Raw genomic sequence first — 17,474 nt, forward strand, 5'->3', positions numbered from 1 at the left:
CCTGCCTCAGCCTCCCGAGTAGCTGGGACTACAGGTGCCCGCCATCACGCCTGGCTAATTTTTCGTATTTTTAGTAGAGACGGGGTTTCACCATGTTAGCCAGGATGGTCTCGATCTCCTGACCTCGTGATCCGCCTGCCTCAGCCTCCCAAAGTGCTGGGATTACAGGCGTGAGCCACCATGCCCGGCCGACTGCTGGTACTGTTGTTATTACTATTAATCACCTGGCAATGAACGGAACCCTGCCTGGTAAATTGCTTCCTCCAGGTAATTTGCATTTCCCATTGTCCTTGTAGTCTTAATTCACTACAATCTGCTGAACGAATGTTTTCTAGAAAGCAGGAGCCATGTTGTACTTTTTAGTTTTCCTGCAATGCCTGTCCCAGTCCCTGGCAGGGAGCACCCAAGAAGCTCAGCATGGAAGGGACTTGGAGATCATCTACTCTAACTCAGTATGCAAGACAGACAGCTCTTCTCCCTAGCCTTATCAATTGCTTGAATGCCTCCAGGGATGAGGCATCTCCCTGTAGAGCGGTTTCCAGTGTCCAGGACTCTGGGGAGGCTGAGCTCCACAGGGTAAGTAGGAGCTGAATGGGCAGCTACAGAGGTTGGGGACTTCCCCCGATGCCCCAGCAGCCTCCCTTCCCTCCCTCTGAGAGCCGATGATAGGAGTGGTTCTAATTACGCTCTAATTGCTTTCTTCCAGGCAGTTTCTCTGTAGCCAAGGAGTTCAGAGTTCATGAATAAATGAAGAAGGAGGAAGCGGGAAGGGATGTTTATTGATCCACAAATCTCTACGTGCCAGTGTCCACCCCCACAAATGCTGGGGCATGCAGCAGCGTGCAGTTTCAAACACAGATGCTCCTTGACTTGCGACGGGGCCACATCCCAATCAACCCATCCTAAATCGAAAATGCATTCCACACTCCAATAAACCCATTGTAAGTCAAAAAACTATGTTGAACCACTGTAAGTTGGGGACCAGCTAGCTGTACATACAAACACAGAAACATACCACAGCCCCCAAAGGTCCCTCTGCAACAGACTGGTGGGGGATAAAAGGAAGTTAATAAGAAGTTTCCTAATAGATGAAGCAACTTGAGGCTCATGAAGTGTAAGTGCCCTGCCCAGGGCCTCGGAGCCAGTGAGTGGCAGCGAAGGCACCTGGATCCAGAGCCCTTGCTCTTCCCCACCCGGTGTCCCACCAGCATGGAGGTGACAGTCACCCAAATGTGGGTTCCTCCTGCCTCTTCCCTAGTGCCTCCTCTCTTGGAGGGTGGCCAGCTTTTCTTGGAGGATAAGGCATTTGGATGGAGGGGCAACCTGAGGGGGGCAGTGCCCACCTGATAAGGGTAGAGTTGAGAGTGGGACTCGAAGCCAGCAGACACTGCATGTAGAGATTTGTGGATCAAATACCCTTGACTTAGACTGTGGTCTTGAGCAAGCCATAGCCCATTTCTTTTTTTTTTTTGGAGATGGAGTCTCACTTCGTTGCCAGGTTGGAGTGCAGTGGTGTGATCTCGGCTCACTGCAACCTCCGCCTCCCGGCTTCAAGCGATCCTCCTGCCTCAGTCTCCCGAGTAGCTGGGACTACAGGCACCTGCCACCACGCCTGGCTAATTTTTGTATTTTTAGTACAGACGGGGTTTCACCATGTTGGCCAGGATGATCTTGATCTTCTGACCTGGTGATCTGCCTGCCTCAGCCTCCCAAAGTGTTGGGATTACGGGCGTGAACCACCGCGCCCGGCCTTTTTTTTTTCTAAGACAAGAGTCTTACTCTGTTGCCCAGGCTGGAGTGCAGTGCTGCAATCTCGGCTCACTGCAACCTCTGCCTCCTGGGTTCAAGTGATTCTCATGTCTCACCCACCCAAGTAGCTACAGATACCCACCAACATGCCTGGCTAATTTCTGTATTTTCAGTAGAGATGGGGTTTGCACTTTTGGCCAGGCTGGTCTTGAACTCCTGGCCTCAAGTGATCCACCCACCTTGGCCTCCCAAAATGTTGAGATTACAGGTGTGAGCCACCATAGTCCATTTTTGGGCTTCAGTTTCCCCAGCTACATAGTGTGAAGGTGGAGGTGATGTGTGAGAGCCCCTTCTCAGAAAACCTAGAATTTCAGATGTCCAGCGGGGGACTCATTCAGCTAGACAGAGTCTTAGGCTATGCCCCTCTCAGGTGGCCACTGCCCCCCTCAGATTATCCCTCCATTCAAATACCTCACTCCTCCAGGAGAAGCTGGCTGGAGGCGCTAGGGAAGAGGCGGGAGAAATTCACATTTGGGTGACTGCCACCTCCATGCTGGTGGGACACTGGGTGGGGAAGAGCAAGGGCTCTGGATTCAGGTGCCTGCTCTGCCACTTACCTCACTTAACTTATGCATCTTGAGCCTCAAGTTGCTTCATCTGTTAAATGGGAATGACCGATTATATTATAAAGTTTCACCCAGGGAATATAAGAGGTTTAGCTGACTGCCTGGCACATAGTGTTTGATAAGTGGTAGTTGTTACTGCTAACATTGCCAACAACCCTGCAAGGAACAGGCTGTTGCCTTCATTACAGATGAAGAAACCAAGGTATAGAGAGGTCAAGCAACTTGTGCAGCATCCCAAGTTAAGCGCCAGGATTTGAACCCACTGTCTGATCCATCTGTGTTCCCAGGGGCTGGCACATAGTAGGTATCTATAAATAATGTGCTGAATCATCAAAAAGCTTATCCACCATGATCAAGTGGGCTTCATCCCTGGGATGCAAGGCTGGTTCAACATACGCAAATCAATAAATGTAATCCAGCATATAAACAGAACCAAAGACAAAAACCACATGATTATCTCAATAGATGCAGAAAAGGCCTTTGACAAAATTCAATAGCCCTTCATGCTAAAAACGCTCAATAAAATCAGTACTGATGGAACATATTTCAAAATAATAAGAGCTATTTATGACAAACCCACAGCCAATATCATACTGAATGGGCAAAAACTGGAAAAATTCCCTTTGAAAACTGGCACAAGACAGGGATACCCTCTCTCACTACTCTTATTCAACATAGTGTTGGAAGTTCTGTCTAGGGCAATCAGGCAGGAGAAAGAAATAAAGGGTATTCAGTTAGGAAAAGAAGAAGTCAAATTGTCCCTGTTTGCAGATGACATGATTGTATATTTAGAAAACCCCATTGTCTCAGCCCAAAATCTCCCTAAGCTGATGATAAACTTCACCAAAGTCTCAGGATACAAAATAAATGTGCAAAAATCACAAGCATTCTTATACACCAGTAACAGACAAACAGAGAGCCAAATCATGAATGAACTTCCATTCACAATTGCTTCAAAGAGAATGAAATGCCTAGGAATCCAACTTACAAGGGATGTAAAGGACCTCTTCAAGGAGAACTACAAACCACTGCTCAGTGAAATAAAAGAGGACACAAACAAATGGAAGAACATACCATGCTCATGGATAGGAAGAATCAATATCGTGAAAATGGCCATACTGCCCAAGGTAATTTATAGATTCAATGCCATCCCCATCAAGCTACCAATGAGTTTCTTCACAGAATTGGAAAAAACTGCTTTAAAGTTCATATGGAACCAAAAAAGAGCCCGCATTGCCAAGACAATCTTAAGTCAAAAGAACAAAGCTGGAGGCATCACGCTACCTGACTTCAAACTATACTACAAGGCTACAGTAACCAAAACAGCATGGTACTGGTACCAAAACAGAGATATAGACCAATGGAACAGAACAGAGTCCTCAGAAATAATACCACACATCTACAGCCATCTGATCTTTGACAAACCTGAGAAAAACAAGAAATGGGGAAAGGATTCCTTATTTAACAAATGGTGCTGGCAAAATTGGCTAGCCATAAGTAGAAAGCTGAAACTGGATCCTTTCCTTACTCCTTATACGAAAATTAATTCAAGATGGATTAGAGACTAAAATGTTAGACCTAATACCATAAAAACCCTAGAAGAAAACCTAGGTAATACCATTCAGGACATAGGCATGGGCAAGGACTTCATGTCTAAAACACCAAAAGCAGTGGCAACAAAAGCCAAAATTGACAAATGGGATCTAATTAAACTAAAGAGCTTCTGCACAGCAAAAGAAACTACCATCAGAGTGAACAGGCAACCTACAGAATGGGAGAAAATTTTTGCAATCTACTCATCTGACAAAGGGCTAATATCCAGAACCTACAAAGAACTCAAACAAATTTACAAGAAAAAAAACAAACAACCCCATCAAAAAGTGGGCAAAGGATATGAACAGACATTTCTCAAAAGAAGACACTCATACAGCCAACAGACACATGAAAAAATGCTCATCATCACTGGCCATCAGGGAAATGCAAATCAAAACCACAATGAGATACCATCTCACACCAGTTAGAATGGCAATCATTAAAAAGTCAGGAAACAACAGGTGCTGGAGAGGATGTGGAGAAATAGGAACACTTTTACACTGTTGGTGGGATTGTAAACTAGTTCAACCATTATGGAAAACAGTATGGCGATTCCTCAAGGATCTAGAACTAGAAGTACCAGAAGACCCAGCCATCCCATTACTGGGTATATACCCAAAGGATTATAAATCATGCTGCTATAAAGACACATGCACACGTATGTTTATTGCGGCACTATTCACAATAGCAAAGACTTGGAATCAACCCTAATGTCCATCAGTGATAGACTGGATTAAGAAAATGTGGCACATATACACCACGGAATACTATGCATCCATAAAAAAGGACGAGTTTGTGTCCTTTGTAGGGACATGGATGCAGCTGGAAACCATCATTCTCAGCAAACTATCGCAAGAACAGAAAACCAAACACCGCATGTTCTCACTCATAGGTGGGAACTGAACAATGAGATCACTTGGACTCGGGAAGGGGAACATCACACACCAGGGCCTATCACGGGGAGGGGGGAGGGATTGCATTGGGAGTTATACCTGATGTAAATGATGAGTTGATGGGTGCAGCACACCAACATGGCACAAGTATACATATGTAACAAACCTGCATGTTATGCACATGTACCCTAGAACTTAAAGTATAATAATAATAAAAAAATTAAAAAATAAAAAATAAAACATACCATTACTTGAAAAAAAAATAATAATGTGCTGAATTACAGAGAAATGGAGCAAAAAAAAAAAAAAAAAATCGTGTAAAACCAGGCCCTGCTTCTAGTGACCAAGGTGGGGGTGAACTGATAGAGGAAGAACTAGACCAAAATTTCCTTCAAGATCAAAGTGAAGTGCCGGGTCTGAGGGACCCTGGGACCCTTGACTCCTTGGTGGCTGGGGCCAGGCCGGATGGGGATATCCAGGCTCCATGGCATGTGCTTGCTGAAGAAAATCTTTTTTTTTGAGATATGGTCTTGCTCTGTTGCCCAGGCTGGAGTGCAGTGGTGCAATCTCAACTCACTGCAACCTCCGCCTCGCAGGTTCAAGTGATTCTTGTGCCTCAGCCTCCCAAATAGCTGGGATTACAGGTGCACACCACCACACCCAGCTAATTTTTGTATTTTTAGTAGAGACGGGATTTCATCATGTTGGCCAGGCTGTTCTCAAACTCCTGGCCTCAAGTGATCTGCCCACCCTGGCCTCCCAAATTGCTAGGATTACAGGTGTGAACCATGGTGCCCAGCCAAAGGAAATCTTTTTACCCCTTTATGAGTTCCACTAAGAAGCCAAAGGTAGGAACCCTGGCTGTCAGCATCGACCAGACTCTGCTCTGCTGCTGCCTCATTGCGTGACTTTGGCCAAGTGACTTCAGTTCTTTGAGCCTCAGAGTCCTCATCTAGGAAACAGAAATGGGTGTGACAAAGTTCCACCTCTAGGGCTGTTGTGAGGATGACCTCAGGTGGCACGTGTGAAGCCATGTGGCACTGGGGTTAAGGGTGAGACCTGGGTTTGTATCCCAGCTCTGCACTGCTGGATGTGACTGCTCTCCGCCTCAGATTCCGCTTCGGTGAAATAGAGGTAGTAGCTGTGCCCACCCCACAGGGTGTCTTGAGGATGAATGAGCCACTCCAAGTAAAGCAGTTACAGCAGAATGAGGTGGGTCATAAGTGCTCAGTAAATCTTCTCTATTAGACTATGCCATGTGCAGAGACCCTGCAGTCCATTTTATATATGGGGAAGCAGAGCCCCCAAGAGGGCCAAGGACTTGCCCAAGGTCACAGAGCCAGTTCACAGCAGAGCCAGGCCTATCTACAAACCTGGTGTAGGCAGTACCCCCTGCCCAGACCTTTGATTCCATGATAGTGTGAGACGTGTGAATGGATAAGCATAAGACCTTTCACGGCCCCGGGCCATCCTGCTCATGGCCTGAGGACTCTGGGGGTGAGAGGTGGCTGATGCTCTCCTCCCCTGTCTTCCCTGGTGGCTCCAAGACTGGCCTGAATCAGCGGGGTGTGTCAGAGACCAGGGAGGGCTGCCCCACCTTCCTGCCCCCCGGCCAGCCCCTCCACTCCAGTGCTGGTTGTTAGAAGCCTCAGAAACAATCCAAAGGCCCAGGACCAGAACACCATTTGTCAGCTTTGCATGGTGGTGGCGGGCTTGTCTCCATGGCAACAGTGCAGTGTGAAGGCATCCTGGCATCATTAGAGAGCGCGCTGAGTAGTATAAACAGAGGCTGCAGTAGATTACACGCCTATTATGAGCAGTCTCGGGCTCTGAGCACTGGTAATTATGCCTAATTGTGCATTTAATTGTGTAATTGAAAACCCACATCTCTGGTTCAGGTTGGGGCTGCAGAACATGCCCACCTCCCCCCAAAAAACAGGCTTAGGAACTAATCCTTACCTTGAAAATCTCAGAATTTTTGCCCTTCTAGGGCAAGGGGTGGCCAGAGCAGGCAAAGGGATAAAATGCCTATAGATTTCCATTTCCCCTACTGCCTGTACCAGGAGCTCACCAGGCCCTGTGATTAGAGGTAGGGGGTGGGAAGGAGTATGCTAAGGAGAGGGGACAAGGTAAGCTCACAGAAATGTTCATAATTATAGATATCATTGTGTGCTGTTAGCACTGTCCTCTCAGGACCTAGAACCAGCATCGAGTGGTTCCAAGGGATCTGGGTCATCACTAGATCCATTACATGTCCAAGCTGTCATCCAACCTACACATAAATTCTTTCCCTCCCTCCCTCCCTCCCTTCCCCTTCCTTCCTTCCTTCCTTCCTTCCTTCCTTCCTTCCTTCCTTCCTTCCTTCCAGACAGGTCTTGCTCACTTGCCCAGGTTGGAGTGCAGCGGTATGATCTCGGCTCACTGCACACTTGACCTCCTGGGCTCAAGTGATCGTCCTACCACAACCATCTCGTAGCTAGGGCTACAGGCAAGCACCACCATGCCCAACTAATTAAAAAAAAAAAATTATTGTAGAGATGGGATCTTACTATGTTGCCCAGGCTGGTCTTGAACTCCTGGCCTGAAGTCATCCTTCGGCCTCAGCCTCCCAAAGTGCTGGGATTATAGGTGTGAACCACCACGCCTGGCCACGCATAAATTCCACTGCCTGGGACAGGAAACTCACCACCTGGTTATCAGCCCCCACCCTTGCAGAGCCTCTGGAGAGTCTAAAAGCTGCTAACAGAGTTCAGTCCTCTCCTCTCATTTCCCACTTCATAGGCTGTGATAAATGAGGCCCAGAGAAGGCCAGACCCAACTCACAGTTGCACAGCAGTGAGTACCAGAACCCAGGGATTCTGTCTTGCAGTTGAGGGCATGTTTCATACCCTAAGGTGACTCAGCGCCTAGAATCATGCCTGGCAGTTTGTGTGTGCTTGATAAATATTTGCTGGATTCAACTCCAGGTAGTTAGCTGGAGGCAGTTCTCACTCTCTAACCGAAGAGTATCAGTCTTTCTGTAGTTCAAGAAGCTCACCTACGGTGAGCTGGAGGTGAGTGATGGACCACAAGCCTCCCAACTCTGCATCTGTGTAGTCTGAGACTTGATCTTACAACCAAAATATGCTACATGGGCATTTGGGGTGGGAGCAGTGCAGACATCCAGACAGACAGACAGAAGAAAGATGAGGTCACCAGAATCCCTGACAACCTGACACCCAGGTGTAAAGTTTTAAGCAAGCCATCAGAGGCAGATGTCTCCTCCTGCCCCCAGGCCCTGATACCCCGTCAGTCACTACTGCCTGCAACAAGGTGGGCCAGGCAGCACCTCTGACATCCACCTGCGAAGAGAGGGAGCTCACTGCTGACTCAGAGCTGGAAGGGCCCTTTGAGATGATGAGTCCAACCTTTTCCCCATACAGAGCGGGAGAGAAGCCCAGAGAGGCCACACCTTCGTCTTGGAATCCTTCTTAGTGAGTGGCAGCCTGTGCCCATGGCTCTCCCTACATTATCTCAGGTTGTCCTCTTTACAGTCCTGTGAGGGGGGTGCTATTCTGATGCCCACTTTACAGAAGAGAAGTCCACAGTCCAGCAATGCCAAGACCACACAGATGGAGAAGAACCGCGGCTCCAGCTTGAGCCTTTCACTCGTTGAGAAAGGGGAGTCATCTCATTTCCTACCCCACAGTACTCGGATTTGCAGAACCTGCAGCCTCATTTCCTGGGTATTCAAGAGTGTGCCCTCTTTGTGAGCTCCCACTCTGCACGTTTTATTTCAAAGGAGCTTCCCAACAACTCTCTGAAGCAGATGATTATTATCCTGATTTAGAGAAGTGCAAGTGGAAGCTCAGACAGGTTAGGTGTCTTCCTGCCCAAGGTCATCCAGCTACAAAGAGGCAAAGCTGGAACTCACATCCCAGCCTGACCCCAAAGCCCGGGTTCTTCCCAGTTCCCAGTCCACCTCCTTGTCTCTGGATTTGTCAGCTGCTTTGAGAGGGGCCAGGAGGCCAATGTAAATCAGGAAAACCTGCAGCCACACTTAACAGCTCTCTGAAACCTTAGTGCTCATTCAGCACCTCTGGGGGAAGTTTGCTTTGCTATCTGAAGCTCTCCCTTGTCTCAGAATCAGTCAACATCCCTCTCCAGGCCAGGGCAGGGAAAGGCAGGCAAAGCACTGGGACGTGGCTTCCTGGGCCTAAAGCCAGCTCCACCCCCATGGCCTGGATCTAGTGTTTAATTTTTAATTTTTGTGGGTACATAGTAGGTATATATATTTATGGGGCATATGAGATATTTTGATACAGGCATCCACTGTGCAATAGTCACATCAGGGTAAATCAAGCGTTTATCCTTTCTTTGTGTTACAAATAATCCAATCATACTCTTTGGGTTATTTTTATTTTTATTTATTTATTATTATTATTATTTTTTGAGACAGAGTTTTGTTCTTGTTGCCCAGGCTGGAGTATAGTGGCACGATCTCAGCTCACTGCCACCTCCGCCTCCTGGGTTCCAATGATTCTCCCGTCTCAGCCTCTTGAGTAGCTGGGATTACAGGTGCCCGCCACCATGCCCAGCTAAGTTTTTGTATTTTTAGTAGAGATGGGGTTTCACCATGTTGGCCAGGCTGGTCTCAAACCCCTGACCTCAAGTGATCCACCCACCTCAGCCTCCCAGAGTGCTGGGATTACAGGTGTGAGCCACTGTGCCCGTCCAGTTATTTTTAAATGTACAATAAATTTTGTTGACTGTAGTCACACTGTTGTGCTATCAAATACTAGATTTATTCATCCTATCTATGTTTTTAGACAACCTCCCCACTCCCCCACTACTTTTCCCAGCCTCTGGTAATCCTTATTCTACTTTTTTCTTTTTTTTTAAGATTTTTTTTTTTAAATAGAGGTAGGGTCTTGCCATGTTACCCACGCTGGTCTCCATCTCCTGAGCTCAAGCAATCCACCCACCTTGGCCTCCCAAAGTGCTGGGATTATAGGCATGACCCACCGTACCCAGCCTCCTCATTCTACTCTCTACTTCCATGAGTTCAATTGTTTTAATGTTCAGCTCGCACAAATAAGTAAGAACATCTGAAGTTTGTCTCTCTGTGCCTGGCTGGAACTAGCTTATTTTTTTAATTATTATTTTTATTACTTTTTTCGAGACAGGGTCTCACTGTGTTGCCCAGGCTATAGTGCAGTGGTACAATCATGGCTCACTGCAGCCTCAACCTCTGGGGCAAAAGCAATCCTCCCCTCTGCTTCAGTAGCTGGGACGGCAGGTGCACGCTACCGTGCCCAGCTAATTTTTTACTTTTTTTTTTTTTCTTTTTTTGCCAGGCTGGAGTGCCATGGCATGATCTCAGCTCACCACAACCTCTGCCTCCTGGGTTCAAGCAATTCTCCTGCTTCAGCCTCCTGACTAGCTGGGATTACAGGCATGAGCTACCATGCCTGGCTAGTTTTGTATTTTTAGTGAGACAGGATTTCACCATGTGGGTCAGGCTGACCTCAGGTGATCCACCCACCTCGGCCTCCCAGAGTGCTGGGATTACAGGTGTGAGCCACTGCACCCAGCCATGCATCACAGCTCTTTTAAGTCCGGCACAGAGCTTGGGGATGGGTAGAATGGGGAGAGGGGGCATCTGTGTAAGCAGTTAGATCTGGCATCTGGTAACAAGCCCTGTGGCTGAGGAAAGGTTTGGATTTCTCCACCTGCTTCCACTCCAGCATCCCACAATACTAGCAGGGGGCAATGGGGCATGCAGGAAGAAGCTGTGGAGTCCCAGATCTGAGTCTGAATACTCATTCTGTACCTACCATTTATGTGGCCATGGATAAGCCACACAGTAGCAAGAGACATATATAAAATGCCTAGTACAATGCCTGGCTCATAACAGACACCAAACAAAAAGAAATTCTCATCATTTTAATTTCCCACTCAGCCCCGTATTTTCCATATAAAGAAGAGCTGGAGTGTTTGCGGGAGTGACCCTGCTCACGAAATCCTCTAATACAGGCAGAGATGGGGCTGATGTGACTTGTCCAAGTCTCAAGGCAAATAATAGCTAGCCCTGGAGAGCACTTTCCTAGGCCAGGGACCGTACTTGGTTATCCCAGCATCAGCTTGCAAATTCCCCAAACTGCCATGGGCTCGTGGGGTAGAAGCTGTTGTTTGTACTACTTTGTAAGTAAGAAGGCAGAGGCTCAGAGAGGGTGCGGGACTTCCTGGGAGTCACAAAGCAAGGCCTGATCCCAGATGTAGTGCTCCTAGCCCCTGTGCCAGATCTCAGAGAAGCTGCCAATTATGGGTTGCTTATTTAAAAAACATCCACTCACCTACCCTTACAAAGGAGCAGAACCAGGGCCATCCCCAGGTCCCCTGGAGGCCCTCTTCTCCATTCTACCTTGCTCCGCCCATCTTATAAGGGCCTTGAGGGCAGTTTGGCCTCACTCTGTTCATTTACAAAAGGGAGTTGATCACCCCTGCCAACTCTGTACAAAGGGGTTTGAGGAACAGAAGGGGCCAGTGGCCTGCATAATTTCATGCTCCTGACTCTGATACCTGGCCCAAGGACCTCAGGCACCCAAAGCAGAGCCAGACCCTCCCAAGGAAGCCATGAGCTTGCAGCTGCAGCTGCTCCAGAGCGCAGGCCCCTGCTGGAGCCCATCTCCCTCTGGTCTTCGCCATCACTATTGCTAATAACTACATCAATCAGGTTGACCATGTTTCACACCATTACTCGCAGCTCAGCTGGAAGCTACATCCCGCTCCCCGCCCCCACCTTCCAGAAAGCAAAGAGCTTTCTAGAAGGGAAAAGAATGAAACCAACATTTTTCTGAGTACCTACTATGTGTCTGGCACCCAGCCAAGGAAGCCCTTTCTACACCTCTGTGAGGTAGGGACGACTCTTTCTCTTTTACAAAGGAAGAAACTGCAGCCAGAGGAGTGAATGCATGTGTCCAAGGTCACACAGAGCTGGCACAGAAGCAACCATGGCAGTGATCTATTATTGGGTACTCACTGGCTCACAGTGCAGGCACTACGCATGAGCTTACTGAAATATGATCATTTTCATCTTCAGATGAGGAAACTGAGGCTTGGACCTGTCTGGTCCAAGTGTCTGCACTGGTTAAACGTGAGCAGCAGAGTAGCACGGGACTGACAGGATGGCTCTCTGTTCAGGCAGAAGAGTCCTCATATCTTGGTTCTGTCACTGACTAGCTTAGTGAGCTTGGGCAAACGTCACACCCCTTCGAACCTCAATTTCCTCACCTGAAAAACGGGATAATAAACACATCTATCGCACTGTGTGGAACTGCAATAAGAAGGATGAAAACAGTAAAAGAGCTAACGTTTATTGACCGTTTAACATGTCCCAGGCACTTCGCCAAGCACTTTACATATGTATGCTCATTTGGTTAAACGAGGTAATGCATATAAAGTGCTTAGCACAGGACTCCTGACATGGGAACGATAATGATGATGATGAAGAAATTGATGGTGATTCCCTGGGCAAATCTCACCAGTTCATCCCCTTGCAGGAAGAACAGAGTGACCTGTAAGGTTTCAGGAAGGAGGTGAACTAGGCAGAGCTGGGTTTGGACAGGAGAGAGAAAAGGCACAAGATTAAAAATTAAAGGGTGAATATGTTAATAATGTTGTCAAGATGATACACCAAAAAGAATTCTGGAAAGCAAGGGACCCAAGATGTTGTACAGAAAGGAACCAGACCAAGATGCAACAAAGCTGCCATGCCAAAGCCGGGTGTGGTGACATGCATTGTAGTCCCAGCTATCTGAGAGGCTGAGGTGGGAGGATCACTTAAGATGAGGAATTTGAGGCTGCAGCTATTTGAGAGGCTGAGGTGGGAGGATCACTTAAGCTCAGGAATTTGAGGCTGCAGTGGGTTATGATTGCCACTGCACTCCAGCCTGGGCAACACAGCGAGACTCCTATCTCTAAAAAATAAAAAATAAAAAAACAAAACATGACAGTCCAGGCATCACCCTGAGTTCCTGACAAGTAGAGCTGGCAGGATCCCAGCGAGCCAGACCAATAATTCCTCCCATTTTACAGATGGAAAAACCAAAGCCTAGAGTGGGGAAGAGACTTGCGCAAAACCACAGGATGTCAGAAGCAGAGCCGGGCTTGAATCCAGGTCTTTTGCCTCTCAGCTCAGAGTCCAACTACCTGCTACTTCCCACAAAGGATAGTCCACAAAGGACAGTGCAGGGGGCCACCTGGATACGTTTGGGCTACAATACCACAGACACATCCCATGATACGAATCATTAAGATAATAACAATAAGCTACAGTTTAATGAGTACTCACTCTGTACCTGGCACAGTACTAAATTCATTACGTGGACTGAATCCTCACAACAACCCTAAGGATTAGGAACTGTTTTATATTCTCTCTATTTAACAGATGACAAAACTATGGCTCAGAAAGGGTAAGTAACTTGCCCAAAATTGCACAGCCAGGAAGTGACAGAACCAGATCTAGAAGCCAGGTCTGTCCTGTCAAACTACAGAGCCTTAACTACTATCCTACACTTACCCATCTGAAAGGCAGAGTCCCTACCTGCTCCAAATCACATCTATCCCAACTGAGGAAGAGTGTTTCAGATTGGCCTGATTCATTGTAACGATTAAACTCCATTTGAAAAAGAAAAATGACACAGTTCCTCGTAAGTTTTCAGCTGAAAGATATTTAACAGCCTCTATGTTTTCCTCAGTCCCTGGATGAGAAAACCAAGATTCCCTTCTCCCCTCAGGCTGGTGAATTCCAACTTCCTGGGGTACATTATGGAAGCTGTCAGGCAGTTAGGGGCTCCTGGGGGTTAGTGACAACCGGAGGGCCCACTCTGCAATCAGCCCAGATAGTGCAACAGAGCCAAGAGAGCAATTTTCAAGTCCCTCCCGCAAATGATCTTGCGCAACCTTCACAAGCTGCCCAACGCCATCCAGCCGGGACATGGGAGAACCGGAATTCCACTCAGGTCTCATCTAACTCAAGCCTCTAGTGCTGGTGAGATCCTCTAAGTGGAAGAGTGGGGTTAGCTTAGCAAGGGAGAACCACGGAGGAAGGGAAGTGGGAGGGAGAGACTGTCTACCACCTTCATTTCTCTCTAGAGCCATGAGCGCCTCCCATGGGGCCCCAGACTTAGCAGGGCCAGACTACTTATTTTATAATTAAGAAGGCAACAGAGGACCTGGCCAACTGCCTGGATTCAAAGCCTGGATCCTGGCTGGATGTGGTGGCTCATGCCTATGATCCCAGCACTTGGGAGGCTGAGGTGGGAGGATGACTTGACCACAGGAGTTTGAGACCAGCCTGGGCAACAGAGGGAGACCCGTCTCTAAAAAACAAAAAAATTAGCTAGGCATGGTGGTATGCGCCTGTAGTCCCAGGTACTCAGGAGGCTGAGGTGGGAGGATTGTTTGAGCCTGGGAGGTCGAGGCTGTAGTGAGCTATGATTGCACGCTGGCCTGGATGACAGAGCGAGCCCATGTCTCCAACAAAAACAAAAACAAAACCCCCAAAACAAAGCCTGGATCCTAGTTCCTGTAGAATTCTGGACAAGTTACTTCATAGGGCTGTTATGATTAAATGAGTTAATAGATGGAAAAGTGCTTCCAAGAGAACCTGACACTTAGTCAAGGGCTCTCCAAAGCTAACCGTTGTTATCATCGCCAACAGAGAATGAGCACGGGACAAACTGTTAACAGGTTCACCTTTGGGGAGGGGTCTAGTTACAGAGAGAAGAAAACTTTTTTTTTGAGACACAGTTTCACTCTGTTGTCCAGGCTGGAGTGCAGCAGCGTGATCTCATCTCACTGCAACCTCCGCCTCCCGGGTTCAAGTGATTCTTGTGTCTCAGCCTCTCGAGTAGCTGGCATTACAGATGCGTGCCACCATTCCCGACTAATTTTTGTATTTTTAGCAGAGATGGGGTTTCGTCATGTTGGCCAGGCTGGTCTCAAACTCCTGACCTCAGGTGATCTGCCCACCTCACCCTCCCAAAGTGCTGGGGTTACAGGCATGAGCCACGGTGCCTGGCCTAGAAAACTTACTTTTATCTTCTGTCCTGTTTATGTATTTATTTATTTATGTTTACAATATATGTATATTACTTTTCTAATTAAAAAAACCCTAGTTTAAAATTTAAAAATTAACAAACACAGAAGAATCCTCTGAGAGGTTTAAACATTTCTTGGCATTTCATGTTCCTCAAAGTAGATAAAGAAAAACAGACAATCTCTGCCCTTCTGGAGTTTCCATTCCACCTGATCTTAATTAATCCCCTCTGCAATCCTCAGGGATAATCATTTTACAGATAGGAAGACTGAGGCCGGCCAGTGCGGGGAAGTCACTTGTCCAGTCTCCCACAGCTGGGAGCAGGGCTACAATCTCCAGAGCTAGGGCTATTTCTGCCACTGCCCAGGCCAGGTCTGTAGATGGCATGTTTGAAGCTGGTGTCCCCAGGAGGAGAGAAGCAAGACGAATGAGGTCTGCATGTCCAGGCTCAAAGCTTCACTCTACATTATCATTGGCTCCTGTGGTGGGGAGGGTGTGATGGATGCAGGCAAGAGTGGAAACCCAGAACAAGGAGTCCAGCATGAGGGGGGCTCAGGCTGCTCCATGCTCACTCTCAGACCTGGGTTCAGCGATGGAGGTCCCCATGCACTTCTGCCTAGAGAAGAAGCACAGCTTCAACCTCCCTAGTTGTTCAAACTCAGCTCTAGGGTAGGTAGGAGACCCCTGCCTCTCCTTAACCACCCTCCCAAATTCCCCTGCCAGGGCCTGATTTGAAGGGCAAGGCTGTTTCTTCTAGTCCACTACAGTCACTGCTCCCTGAGACAAGAACCCGAGTTCCCTATGCTGGGGCTAGGCACAGTGTCCTCCGATACTCTGATCCTCCCTGGAGCACCCAAGTGCCCCCACCCCCCTGATGCTGTCCCCAGCAAAGGAGTTGCTCTGGTGGGTGGAACTGATGACTGATGGAACCCCCATGGCCACAGTGGTCAGACCAAAGCAGGAAGTGTGGTCCAGGCTGGGTCAGGCTGGCCCAGGATCTGACAGCTCCTGGTGACCCTCTCCAGGGAGGTGGCTCTCCATTCCCAGGACCGCCCGGTCAGGAAGGTGAAGGGGGGCAGAAACAGCACAAAGGATTGGAGAGTTCTTGGAGTCTAAGATCCCAGAACACAGATGAACATGGACCAGAAATGGTCAGCGATCTAGAGACACACCAAAGAGAAGCCCAGAGAGACACACGCGGGAGCAGAGACTTTGTGAGAAACGCTCACATAGGGTTGGTGATCAGAGGCAGAAACCCAAAGGAAGGGAGAGACCCATGCAAACGAGGGATCTAGAGGGAAACACACAGCAGGACTTCAACGGATCCACAGATCAGCCTCAGACACACCCCCAGTCCCAGCGAGCCACAGTCCCACAGTGCATCCCCCAACAGGAGGCCACTTGTACAGTGCGGGCGGGCCGGGGACTCGCGCACAGGACGCACTTAGGGACCCGAGGAGCGCCGGGCACAGCAGCGAGAAGCGCACACAAAGAGACAGCCTGGCCAGCGGGAGCAGGCTCCACCCGACCGCTCCGAGACTCCAGACCACCCCCCGCCCGGGCACACGCACCAGACACACACACAGAGACACACGCAACCCCACCCGCACGCCCTGGGACCGCGCCCCGCCGCGCCCCACCCTGCCCCGACTGCCTGGGCGCGCGGCGCTTACCAGCTGCAGGCAGCAGAAGGCGACCAGCGTGCAGCGCCCGCTGCACTTGCCCATGGCTCCGGGGACTGCGCGGGCCGCCCGCCGCGGCGCCCCTCTTGCTCCGCGGCCGCCGCCTGCTCGCGCCGCGCGGGCTCCGCGTCCTCCCAGCTGGGAGCGCCGGGCGGCGGAGGCGGGCGCCTAGGGCCGGGCCCGGGAGTGTCGGGTCCCCAGGGCTGGGGCCGGCCGCCCGTGCTCCGAGTCCATGGTCTGTCCGCCCGCGCGCTGGCTCCGCCGAGCCGCGCCTCCTTTGTCTGGCGGGCAGTCTGTCAGGCGCGCCTCTTGCCCCGGGGCGGCTGGCGGGGAGCGCGGAGAAAGGAGAGCGGGCCCCGAGCGCGGCGCAGCGCAGAGCAGCACTGCCCAGCTGGGGCAGCCGCCCGGGATCTCGTCGGCCGCGGCTTCCCTGCCCCACCACGTGGCTCCGCCGCCGCCAAGGACTGGGAGGGGGTGGGAGTGGTGGGGGTGGTGGGGGACGGCACTGGAGGGGTGGGGCGGGGCAGCCGCGGGAGGGGAGGGGAGAGGGATAGGGAGGTGGAGGGTTGGAGAGGCAGGGAGTGAAGTGGAAGAGTGCGTGCGGGCTTAGGGGAGGACAGTCCTGAGTCAAATCCAGAGGTTGCTGCTCACTCGCTGTGTGACCTTGGGCAAATCACGTCACCTCTCTGGACCTGTTTTCTCATGAACAAAGTAGGAATAATTATGCCTCCTTAGTGTAGATATGAGGAGGAAATGCAGTCCTGTGAATAAAGCGCTTAGCCCTGTGCCTGGCCTCCTGGCTTGAGCACTTTTCTGTCCACCCTGTCTCTAGGGCTCCAGGGTTCCAACT

At 49.5% G+C, this 17,474-nt stretch overlaps 1 protein-coding gene across 1 annotated transcript in view; it reads right to left on the reverse strand.

Moving 5' to 3' along the window:
• The window catches only part of NKAIN1 (sodium/potassium transporting ATPase interacting 1), a 61,273-nt gene extending 44,216 nt beyond the window's left edge, over positions 1–17,057 (reverse strand). Inside the window, exon 1 of the mRNA XM_025361759.1 lies at positions 16,616–17,057. Coding sequence (XP_025217544.1) covers positions 16,616–16,669 — 54 coding nt within the window. The 5' untranslated portion in view covers positions 16,670–17,057. The remainder of the gene's footprint in view (positions 1–16,615) is intronic.
• Positions 17,058–17,474: the final 417 nt, after the last annotated feature.

This window comes from Theropithecus gelada, chromosome 1 (assembly GCF_003255815.1).
Source record: "Theropithecus gelada isolate Dixy chromosome 1, Tgel_1.0, whole genome shotgun sequence".
Lineage (NCBI taxonomy): Eukaryota > Metazoa > Chordata > Mammalia > Primates > Cercopithecidae > Theropithecus > Theropithecus gelada.